The sequence below is a fragment of the Pagrus major genome, chromosome 7 (assembly GCF_040436345.1).
Source record: "Pagrus major chromosome 7, Pma_NU_1.0".
Lineage (NCBI taxonomy): Eukaryota > Metazoa > Chordata > Actinopteri > Spariformes > Sparidae > Pagrus > Pagrus major.
In genome coordinates this window covers 22,390,336-22,402,965 of record NC_133221.1, presented here as the reverse complement: position 1 = coordinate 22,402,965, position 12,630 = coordinate 22,390,336, and the positions used below count along the sequence as shown (strand labels likewise).

The 12,630-nt window shown below is 39.7% G+C and overlaps 1 protein-coding gene across 1 annotated transcript; it reads left to right on the top strand.

Moving 5' to 3' along the window:
• Positions 1 to 1,604: 1,604 nt before the first annotated feature.
• dcp1a (decapping mRNA 1A) lies at positions 1,605 to 12,630 on the top strand. The gene is made up of 9 exons (XM_073469572.1): positions 1,605 to 1,769; positions 2,146 to 2,186; positions 2,948 to 3,075; positions 5,356 to 5,422; positions 5,605 to 5,737; positions 6,426 to 6,521; positions 7,609 to 8,202; positions 8,343 to 8,567; positions 8,878 to 12,630. Exons 1-9 carry the CDS (start codon positions 1,638 to 1,640, stop codon positions 8,956 to 8,958), a joined length of 1,497 nt encoding a protein of 498 aa, XP_073325673.1. The 5' UTR covers positions 1,605 to 1,637; the 3' UTR covers positions 8,959 to 12,630.

The following is a 12,630-nucleotide window of genomic DNA, read 5'->3' as shown; positions in this document are numbered from 1 at the left end:
GATAAAGCCCCTAAAGAGTCTGTTCCAGGTCCCTGTACTTACCCCTCAGGGGTCTTCCCCTTATAATGAACGGCATTCTGTCACCTGGCTCTTCTCTGGGGCCTCATAGCGCCGTTGTATGCCCTCACTCCGCGGCGATTCGAGAGGAAATGAGTTGTCGGAGCTGCGAGCTGCTGGAAGGTTACCAGTGATTGGATTACCTGAGCCTCTATGGAGGATAACAGTTTCACGGTAGCACGTAATCCTCCGATTATAATCCCTGCCCCAATGTTCCCTCAACAGAGGCAGGTGAGGCTGGCAGCTGCAGCTCAACTGGACCAAATGACCGGTCAGACAAATGTTTACTTTTCGTAGTTTATAGATGATGATTTTAAAATATTCTATCCAAATAATTACAATTGATATAAAACATTAATGGGCCCTGACATACTGACTTTGATCTGTTTTTCTATAAACCTACTAGTTTGTGTCGTCAGTGTGTGTTTTTGTTAAACTGCAGCCTGCCTGCAAAACTCTGGTGAATTAATTTAAAGTGTGAAAACTACAGACCACGTTGAATATGTGGTCTATAGCCTATTGCACGGAGGTTCTCAGATTGAAGACCAGATGTCAGATTGGATTTGCAGCTGCAGCCATGCGGAATTTATATAACATAAAGACCATCAACATCTTTTCTGTAGACACATCTGATTATAAGAAAATGACATGAGCCCTTTGTTCACTTTTATATTGTTAATGTCAAATGTGTCTAATATTCAACTCAAATGTCTATTTTCCATTTATATATTTTATTTTTTTAGTTTCTATATCTAATTGATACACTTTTTTGCCATTTTTTTTCCACCCAAGGTATATTTTATTGGTTTAATTGAGAAATGATTTAATTTAATTTAATTTCAAAGACACACACACAGTAGTAAGAAAATTATTTAGCAAAATTATTGGCTGTTGTTAAAAGGTTTGCACTTTTGAATGAAGAGTATCTTTGTCATCACATTAGGGTTGTTTATCCTTAATATCATTAAAGCAACATTATGTAGAAATCGTCATTTTGTGTGATTTGGCGCCCCCCACAGTTTCTGAGTGCAACACCACTGTAATACAAATCCCAGGTCTGTAACAATTTGTTAGATGTAATGTAGGTGCTAACTACAAACAAAACTCATTATGTCATAACAATGTTGTGTTGAAAACGTGTATGTTGAAGTAAACATGTATGCAATGCTGTGATCCTACCCTCTCACTGAAGTTACATAGTGCAGAAACAAGTGATAGGAGGCGGAGTGGCTGAGACAGAGACACCATTCATCCTATTACAAGACACTGTGCCATCACAATGATTTTGAAGCTGTTATTTGTAGGTAAAAAAAAGTGACATAATGTTGCTTTCACGCTATTTATTATATATTTATGAAAACACACTGGCTACTGCTAAGCTCACATGGCTGACCATCATTTCCTACACACATTTCGTTATTAAGCTGCACTCTAACAAATTGTTAATGTACTCTGCGGAATAAAAAACTTTCTCGGAAACTTTTTTCAGGGCAGCTGTTTTCGGGGACTGCGCATAGGACAGCGGAAGTTACAAGTGTCTGCAGAAATCCGTCCGTGCGGGAGCAACAATCACATCCAAGATGGAGACCGTAAATGCTGGACATATGATGAGCTTAGCGGCTCTACAGAGACAAGACCCGTACATAAACAAACTGCTCGATGTTACCGGACAGGTGGCTCTCTACAACTTCAACTCCAAAGCGAACGAATGGGTGAGTTTGTCAAAACACTCGGAACAGTTCCGCGTAGAGCCATTGGAAAAGTATGCTAAGTGTTCGCCTAGCATGCTAATGCTAGCACCTCGATAAAAACATTTAGAAAAAAGAACTCTAAATAATATGTTTGTACTTTTTAAACTGTAATATGTCCAGGTGTATTCACAGACATACTGTTTTGATACTAGTGTCATTCTGTTCAGTGTTTTTATTTATTTATTTCTTCGATAATAAGTTAGCGTTATCTTACCTGAGCTAACATAGCGGTGAAGTTGTAGTGACGCTAACAGTCAGCGTCCATTGCTGTTATTTAGCACCTTTTGGATTAACTGTTGTTTCTCTCTCTGACACTGACACGTCTCTATCATTTCAGGAGAAGACCGAAATCGAGGGCACCCTGTTTGTTTACGCGAGGTAAGTACAAACATTGTTTTTAATAATTCACCACGACGGCCATGAAGGTTGTTTACTTGAGCTGTTTGTTTGCGCTGCCATTTGACGTATTCTGCGCACGTGTGTAGGCCGCAGTCTTTGTAAACAAACATTTACATGCGGTTTGTTGAAAGACTTAACTCTATTTCCTCTTTTTCATTTCGGCTTTGTTTACACAGTGCTTCTCTTTTAGACCCCTTAGTTGTGTCCTTATTTTCTATATTTTAAGAAAAACCATAGACTCATCAGAAATAATTACAAATTTGGCGACTGACCAGTTGTTTAAGTTGTTTATTGCACAGATCTATAGATATATATTAGATATTGACTCTTAAGAATAAGGATTTATTTGCCTTTCTCCTTAAATTCAATCCTTTTTTGCTCTTGGTTAAAGCATCTATAAGCCATCAATCTAATTTTTAAACAAATTCATTGATTAATCAATGGTGAAATATCTGTCAATTGCAGTTCTCCATCACTGTTTACAGCAGTATTCAAAAGAGATTTACCACAACCAAACACTTTTAATATTATGCTGCTTAACTTTTCAATATATTGGGTAGCATATATTACATAGTAATGTAAGTCAAAAAATGCCTGCTAGTGATTGTTTCATGAAAAAAAATCAATGTAGTCAAAGTGAGATTTTAAAGCTTTTACTACATATAATATGTGAAGGTAATATTGTGAAGGTTATTTTTTGCGCTAGCAGAGTATTATTTTACACTCTTGGCTTATTTCAGGTCAGCCTCGCCTCACCATGGCTTCACCATCATGAACAGACTGAGCGCAGAGAACCTGGTGGAGCCGATCAACAAAGACCTGGAGTTTCAGCTGCAGGATCCCTTCCTGCTCTATAGGAACGGCAACCGTGAGTTTACTTGTAGAGTAGAAGCTTTAAAACAGTAAATATCAGATACAATTCATCTATGTCTGTGTGGACTAAAATGAGATGTAATCAGAGATTATTATTCAATGTCCTCTGTCCAATATTTTGAGTGCTCCACTGTTTCTTGAGAAGTTAAAGGCACTAAAGCATCAGGGGCCCCATGTCTAATACATTTGGGGCTGCAACTTTCATGAAACACTGCTGTATCACAGACGATCCTGTCAAAGCAATGTATACACCATGCAAATTTTCCAAGTAGATATCTGTACAGATTGAGGAGACATTCACTATTACACACACACTGAGTAGAACCGATCATAATGTTACAGTACCTCTGAAAATGCCAAACAAACACTTCCCCAGCGTTCTCTGGAACATTTCTTTTCCCTTTTGCTTGAAGACATTTTGGCATCTTGGAGTCTCATTTAGCAAGAAAGCCTCTTGTGAAGAGCTTTCTTCACACATGACCAAGCAGTCAGAAAATGTTTCAGCTTGGTTTGGCCACAGTTGATATTGCTCTAGTCTGCATTGGGGCAACAGCCAAAAAGATGTTTGATTATGAATTACACTACTTCTTGATATATTCTGTTACACAAGATTTGCTTCTGCTGAAGGTGCCAATGCTGCGGTCAAAGTCCTCAAGCCTTTTGGAAAAAGTTTTACAGGAAGAGAGGTGAAATGAAAGCAATGGTAAAAGTCCTCAGATCTTCAGAAAGTAGCTGACAGCGCTGCCACCGAGGTAATCTATTAGAAGTCTGAACAGGAGTTTCATTAAGGCAATGAACAAGGAATTAGGCTGTTTTCCCATTTGTTTGCTGATGAGAAAAAATAACATGGCCAGGGTCAACGTCAGAGTAGACTGCTCCCCTTTTGGGCTTGGTTTGCCTATCAGCCTGCCTGGTATGGAAGACATGATGTAATATTTTGTTTGTCCTCAGGCCAGAGGACTTTCTCTGGTGGCTTCACTTGAGTTCAAGTGCTCTTTTTAGCATTGTAATCCCTTAGAGTGGTTTGAGTTGCTGACAAACAAAACTGGATGCAGTTTCAACACAAGCTGACGATATTCCACGTTTTTTAGATTCTCAGGCTGCTGGCAGTTTCCTCTGGAGGACTGGTTAGAGTAAATCTTCTGTAATGATGTCCTCTTCTGGGTTTTATTCCTTTGGATTCTCTTACTTAGGTTTTTTTTTTTTTTAGTCCATTTGTACTCCTCAATATTGCAACTTACTGACTGAGGATCCTATGATTTTTCTCAGCTATGTTGTGCCAGTATTTGTGATTTGAGCTTCTGCCAAGGTGTGGTCGAAAATCTGTCTTGAGAAAAAGGGAATTATCTTCAAGATGGTCGCAAGACTCCTCCCACTGCAGTGAACTAGGAAACATAAAGAAGCAACGATAAAGGCAGAATTTAGTTTGAAGAGCCGAGAGTCCAAAACAGATGTTGAAAAATGTTTACTCTTTGAGTACCTGTGAACCCACTGCCTGAGGTTGATGAGTGTACTCAAACTAACAGTGAACTGTTTAGAGAGACCAGTGTAAGACACACACACACACACACACACACACACACACACACCTGTTTACACCTCTACATATTCCCATTTGTAGCAGGAGATGCTAGAGGGAGGCAAACACTCAGGTTGCTAGGTTACCTCAGCTTCCTGAGGGGACTTGAATACAGCAGTGTTTCATCACACTCAAATAACATATTCCTAATTTCAGTTTAACTCACTATTGTTTTTGCACAAACTGCTGACACACAGGTTTGTTTTCATTTTACATTTTTTTGTGCAACAAGTAGACAGTTCCTTTGAGGTGAGGTGGTTTTATTCAAGCAACAAATGTCTCTCACTTTAACGTAGCTAATGAATCTTCACCATTTAGTATTAAGCAGCCACCTGATTATTGAGGAAAGACTGAAAACTTTCTTTATTAACAGATGTTCTGCATTATAGTTGAAGTGATTTCATGGTTTTATACTGTACTTTTAGCACTTGCTGTACAATTAATTGTTGATTGTTTTTAGAACTACTTGAGTTACAGCTGACGGTTTCATACACTACCTGGGCAGGCTACCCAGCTGATGTTGTGCACGGATACAATTGACAAATGCTAAGTCCCAGTCTATTGTGTTAATTGTTTTACAAACTCTATAGACTAAATTCTTTTTTTGTTTTCTTTTTTATGAGTGAAGAGTTTTGTCCAATGTAATGCTGCTTATGCTCCTCCATGTAACTAACTATATTTGTGTTTCTCTTGCAGTGGGAATCTACAGTATTTGGTTCTATGACAAGAGGGACTGTCAACGCATTGCTCAACTGATGGTCAAGTAAATATCTGGACATGTGTATACTCTGTCTGTGTTTAGATGAGATAGGGCAGCACTTCACTGTTAGCTCTTCTACATTTTTCATCCATTAGGGGTTCGTTTTAGAAGCAGCACTACTTTATTTGGATTTAAATAAACAGATAGGAGTGTAGACTCTGTGTCACATTTTCACTGTCCCGCAGGATTGTGAAACAAGAAGCAGACCATGCCCAGTCACCAGAGAGGGCAGAGCCACGGAGAACCAATGGTGTTGCAGAACCACGGCCTATCGACATCCTGGAACTGCTCAGCAAAGCCAAGGAGGAATACCAGAGAGTGAGGAGGAAAAGACACTCACAGATGCAAACATAACATGTTACTGGAGGTTCTCAGATGAGCAAAAATGTTTTATTTTATACTGTTATTAGGGACTTTTTACCTTTTTTTCATTGCAGATTATTAGAGCTGCAACTAATGATGATTTTCATAATTAAATAATCTGCCGATTGTTTTTCACAACTGATTGTTTAATTTATAAAATGTCAAAATATTCTAAGCCCAAATTTCTTCTTTTGTCTAAACATCATTTGATTTACTTCATAGATGACCAGGAAAATCAGCAAACCTTACATTTGAGAAGCTGAAATCAGCAAATATTTGACAAATTAATGAAACATTATCACACATAGATTATCAAAATAGACACCAACCCAGAATCTTGGGAATCATTCTGGATATTGTTCCTTGCATACCTCATAGACACAGACTGAAACACTTTCACAGGTCTGACTCAGCAGGTACACACTCATGAGTCACAGACACGCATATCTGAGATGACAGTGGCACTAAATCCAGGATTATTTCAGCTGTGGGGGTGTCTGTTCAAGCATCTGAATTTATGCCTATTCCAATTCCTTAACTGCTGCTCTTAACCGATATGCTTAACCTCTTTCTGAAAAATATAAACCATTTTCATACCATTTCATCTATGTGTGTGTGTGTGTGTGTATGTTGCATGTTGCAGGCTCAGACAGGTGAAGCAGATGTCTGTGCAGAGCTTAACATGAAAGCACCAATCAGCGCCACAGAGCATGCACACAGCACACCTCAACCTGACAAGGTACGTATATCAAGGTCTGATTATTGATTAATTTACCTGTATTGTTATATTTCAAGTGCATTACCATCCTTTTAACTCCTACATATCAAGACTGTGGAGGAGGACAAAGAGAAGGTTCATGTTTTTACCTCAGCTGTCACTGTCACCCCATGTATGGTTGAGCATTTGGCAGCAGAAAGCTGCAGATATTGTTGGTCATGTTGCAACAGACAGCCAGAGACACTCATCCAGCCCAAGCCACTGCTGCTAGTGCCAGTTATTTTGCCTACAGGGATTGTATGAGGCAACTGGCTGGCTTGAAGGGAATTTTTGTATCAAATCAATGTGGATAGTACATAAAAAAAACAAAACTGGTTCTTTCCACCTTGCCTGCACGCATAGGTCCCCACTCATTTGTTGGCTTGTTCCAACTACAGATTTTACTTTGGATTTTTCCCACAATATTTTTTTTTCCTAGAATGGCGATAGAATCGTCTAATCATAATGAACCCTTTGACTACCTCTTACCCAAGCCCTAGACAAATTGAAAGAGTAGCGCTTCACGAAACTTTGATCAAATGTGCCAATCAAATAAGAGTCAGTAATTTGTCACTGCATTGCCTATTTCTTATCTCAAATGTTTAGGGCTAGAAACACATTTTCATTCACAGTTTAGCTGTGATAAGAAAACATTTGTGACCAGGCTGCCATTTCTTTCCTGCTTGAAAGCAACAAGACAAAACCAATCCACACCTAGCTTGCAGAACATAACAACAGGGTGTTTATTGCTCTCATGTGGCCCAGTACATTCTGGTTGTTGCAGATTTTCTATCTTTTGAGTAAAAGGAATACCACAGCCCATTTTCTCAGTTTTCTTGTGTCATATATGACCAATTAAAAAATAATTGCATTTGTTTACTGCCTATAGATAGTCCAGTTTTATGAAAAGACCATGTTTCTAGCAGTAAAATAATGATTTAAACACACACAGGTTCAACGTGGCATCTTCATGGTGCTGATTGTGTCCAACCAACAGCCCAAAAGAAAAGCAGAATAACGAAATGTTTCAGCACCCAGCTCACAGATTTGCTCTTTTTTCCCCCTCTAGAGCTCTCATACGATGGTGAAGCAGATCACAGTTGAGGAACTCTTTGGCTCATCCCTCCCAAAGGACCCCTCTCTACCCACCATGCCCACACAGAACACCACCACTGCTCCCAGTGACCACGCCACTGCTTACCTCCAGAAGCAGTCTTTTCCCACTCCAACCCACCAAAACCCACTCCTCCCTCCCCATCTGGCAGCCCAAGACCGGCACCAGGCCCCTGGTCTCCTCCCAGCTCCCTACGCGCTGCACCCCAGCCCTGTTTTCCAGTCAGTGGTCCCTAGGTCAGACCCCCAACCTCTGTGCTCAGTCTCCCCTCTCATGGTCCCTCAAGCGGGCTCAGAGCCTCGTGCCGCTCCCCAAGGTCCTGCAGCACCATCAGCAGCTCCTGCCGCCTATTTGGGGCAGGAGATACTTAGCACGCTCAAACCAGGAGTGAGTTCGGACATCCACAAACCCATCCTCGCACCAAACTTCCTGCCAAGCACGCTGTTCCCACCCCACAGCTTTCAAGACCACATGGGGAAACCCCTTCTCCAGCATGGCAAGGAGATGGATGTTTTCTCTCAGCCTCCAAACCTGATCAAACCGATGACTGTGAGTTCAACCTGTTTCTGAGCAGCTGTTTTTACTCGTCTGTTTGCTGATATCGTTCTTATCAGCGTCTTAGCTATCCTCTCTAACATATTCTGTCTCTTCTTCTTTTTCTCTTCCCGTCTTTCCTTTTCTATTCTCAGGCTGTCCCCATGAGTCCTGGTCTTACTGTTCCAGGGCCAGAGATTTCTGTGCTTCTCTCCCCCAGCGCCTTCCAGAAGTCAGTCAATAAGACAACAACAGCAGCAGCATCAGTGGTTCCTCCTGCCCCCTCCGAGCCCTCCACCACCTCTGTAGGAGCTGCAGAGCCCCTACAAGCTCCCTGCAGCAAAACACAGCTACAGGAGACTCTGATACATCTCATAAAGGTAGAGCAAGAGCATAAGATACATACAAGCAGTACTGTTGGTTCATTGTAGGTGAACATGTCTAAGCTAAAGCTTTTCTCCAGACTCTACTGTGAAGTTTAAGGGTCTGTTCATCCAAATAACAAAAAAAGGATAAATAAGAAAATTGCAATGTGTTAACTTTGAAGTACCACCTTCAAAATATTAAGTTTTACAATTTGTATTTTACCAGTGTAGATACTGATTTCCTGTCATCTAATCGTCTGTACACACACGTGCGCGCTCTCAGGTGTGGTTTGTTCACTCTATCGTTTACTTCCTTCCTGTCCAGAACGACCCGGACTTCCTCGGAGCCATTCATGACGCTTACCTGCAGACTCTGTCCAAGGACTTCAGCAACATGAAGCTTTAGTTTAACCACTTCAACCACCACAGCTGGTATTGTCAGTGCTACAAGCCCTTCATGACCTGTGAAGAATCCAGAAGTTAACGGGAGATAAAAGAAGATAACACCACAACTCCTCAGAACTAGTCTGTTTCCTGAAGGTTATTATACTCATGCAGCGCACCATTTAATCCTAATCCAGAACTTTTTGAGTCCTCGCCTGAACACTGATGCTGTCCCAGCTACTTAATAATCATGGATCGACTTTTTGTCAGCTGATGTCAAGCCAGAACTACTGCAGGAGAGATGAATGAGATAAAACTTCCCAGTGTGGCCTTGAGCTTTCTTTTTTACTTTATAATTATAATAAAACTGTCGGCCATGGGCTGGTAAAGTCTGGCTGCTGCTGGTTTAATTCACTTGAGGACGGGACCACAATTCGGAGCTTCTGTGATCTCAGATAATTTCACTTTTGACCTTGGGATGGATGATTTTGCAGCTTGAAAATTTACAAGACGCTGTTTCTCTAACTCATCCCACGTTATCAGAGTTTTCGTAGTATTGGAGTATTGGAACAGTGATGATAAAACACTTACACTCCTACTGCTAATTAGGAAAAAGACCACTGTGCTTGGGACTTCAGAACTGTTTCTACAGACAAACAGTCCCACTGTGTGGCATTAAAAAGGACTCCTTTTCCTTTCTTCACTTATTGAACCTCCTCCCGTCAAGCAATTCTGAGGCCTGTATATTTTTGTAACGCCACAGAGACACCAAACTTTCATTCAGTTTTTGTGGCATTCTGTGTTTGTAAGGAGGAGATGGAGGATTTTTTCCATCTTTGTCAAAGGAAGATAAAAAACTTTGTTATTGTCAGACGAAGCACTTGCAGCTTTGAGCTCAAGCTAAGAATCAGTTCCTCTCGGCTGCGTTTTAAATGTTTTGTTATAGACTGTGACATGTTCATAAAGACACACAGACGAATGCACAAACCTGCTTCTTTGCTACCTTTTCTCTCTCCACTTTTCTCCTTATCTTTGCTCTCCCCCTCTTTGTCCTTCTCCTCCATTTTGTTATTCATCTCTCCTCCACCAGCTGAGCTCACAGTACTTGACAACCTTGGAGGGGAATGTGCAATAGACAACAGTCGCAATGCCTTTAGGGATACCAGTATTTTGGTATATTTTATGATGGTACAGTAGAGTTAAGTTTATCTGAACCTCTGGGTTCTGGTTGTACAACTGAGCTATAGTTTAAACATGAGCAAAAAAAAACAGAAAAAATGCTATTAACTTTGGATTATTGTTTACAATCATTATTTTAATATTAAATTGCTGAGAAAATAAGGCCAACTGATGACTGATATGCTTTTTATAGCTTCAGTATGTTTCAAACCAGTCGAATTTATACACGTAATCCAAATTATGATAAAAGAATTTAGGGCTGCAGACAGAATTTTGTCAGTTGAACCAATATTGGCTTCTCAATATGGAGATTGGATTAGTCATTTGGGGTCAGAGATGTGGCCTAAAAATAATATCACAATCTATTTAAGTACAGTCATGGTCCTGAACTTCTTCATTTGCACCATTAAAACACAATATAACATTGAAGATAATTATTTTTTTGCACACAGTATCGGTGGCTTCAACGCATGTTGCTTTGCTTACAAGACGTCAACCAAGGAAGAGACATCTGTTTGGCTCTGTCCCTCTGTTGGTATGGTTACGTAACGCTGATCTGCTTGTAAAAAAGATTGGAGATATACTTTCTTTTGAACCACACGTTTAAGTAGACAACTGGCTGCGTTGTGAACGTAGATGTTCACATACTTGTTCACATACTTGCCTATTTACACTCCGTGTGGTACTGGAGAATACCACTAGACGGCAGCTTGTCCCTGCTTTTGTTGACTCCTGTCTCTTTTACTTCCCCATACTCGTGCTACCTTGCTCCTACCGCTCATATGTATATTGCATCTTGCAGATGCGTAGAGTTGATTTCTGAGAGCTCCAAACGGACAGGATACAGGAGCCACCATCATGCATAGCCTCATGCATTGTTAAAAGCAAGTATATCCTCGGGTTAAGGGTTATGTGATTTTTGGAAACAAAAGAAGGAGGACATTTAATTTCTACAGTTAGCCTGAAAAGTGGATTGTGGACACAAAATCAGCAGATCGTGCCACCCCTACTATTAGTTCTGTTTGTTTTTCTTATTCATATAGAATATCTGCTCATCAGTATCAGCCCACAAGTCTCATGTTTTACCCGTAAGACTCGAGGTTTAACGCCTTTCTTCATCATCTGTGATGTGAAAACATTAGATTTTCCACACAGACACAGAAAGTGAAAGTGTGTGTCTAGCGTTTTTATCACCCATCTCCGCTTCCATCACAGTTAGTTTTATGGTTTGTGGTCATTTTAAAACTCAAACTAAAAGTTTAGTCTGCCACGCTGTTGCTCTGTATACAATGCTGACAAAATATGAGTTGACTCTGGGTCTTCTCAACTGATGACTCAAATCATAGACTTTTAGGGGGCAGCCCTATAAATAATATAAACTACCTCCTTCCCTGTCTATTTCTCCAGGTCACAGTTAAATCTTCAGTTACAAAGACTTAAAGACGGAACAAATTGTGGTAATTTGGCTTTTTTTGCAGTAAAAGGCTACTGCATCACAGAACCGTTAGCCCTGCAGATCCCAGTAAAAACTAGAAGTAGCACATCTGTTTTATCCTCCTTTTCATTGATAAAGACAATTAATGTAATATGTACATCAGAAAATCAAGGTTCAGATTTTTTTTAAAAAGGTTAATTATGTGCCATGTGTGCATTTAACATACACAACAGGGTTAATTTGTTGTCTAGCACATTCAAGACCATCAAGCATGAAGATTTTTGTTGTTTTTCCATCACATGGTACAGGGATGTTTGACATCAGTTGATGGATGATCAGGCTCCATTTTTATGTTACCGTTCAGAAGTCTATAATATAGTTCTCGAAGCAACATACCAAGTCAGATGGAAATATATGTTGGCAGGAGATGTTTTGCAAACAACATGAAATGCAGAGATTACGGCTCTTTTCTTAAGTTTTTGTGTAACATGTTGGAAATCATGTAATCAACAGTTGGATATAACTTAAGGAGTGATATGAATTTCTGCATAAATATCTGTCTTGATTGTGATACAGCATCTATTTGAATGTATTTGATGTAAACTCACAGTATGTGCCAGTATTGTTTCTTTTTTCTCTCTGTCCTGCATATTTAAGTTGAATTCAGAACCACATGCTTTCAGTACCAGCAGTTAAACATTTTTTTCTTTCCCTTTTTTATTTTGCCAAAATTTGAATTATAATGAAAAAAGGACACATCAGCAGCTAGGGAGCAAATAATTTGTACACTGCATTGTCCTGTTATAATGTTTAATTTCAGAGGTCATCCTGCCAACACTTGTGGCATGTGTTGGTTAAATAAACAGACGCAGGAAGAATGATTGGAAATGTAGATTTTTTTAATCCCGCTCACATATTTAAGATTTTAAGGTTATTTTACGCTTTGGAATAATTTATCTTATCGGCCAGATAAGATTTTGGGAAAGTCTTTGCAAATTACATTAATTTTCTAAGATTGTTGTCACTGTGGATAATTTGGTTTATCTTAACTATTTTGTGATATTAAAGATTTGAAAATAG

Excerpts from the sequence above, each read along its gene's own strand:
- dcp1a (XM_073469572.1), top strand. The coding sequence starts at position 1,638 with ATGGAGACCGTAAATGCTGGACATATGATGAGCTTAGCGGCTCTACAG. Across the intron at positions 3,076-5,355 it reads GCTCTATAGGAACGGCAACC|TGGGAATCTACAGTATTTGG; the intron begins GTGAGTTTACTT and ends TTTCTCTTGCAG. Across the intron at positions 5,738-6,425 it reads CCAAGGAGGAATACCAGAGA|GCTCAGACAGGTGAAGCAGA; the intron begins GTGAGGAGGAAA and ends TGCATGTTGCAG.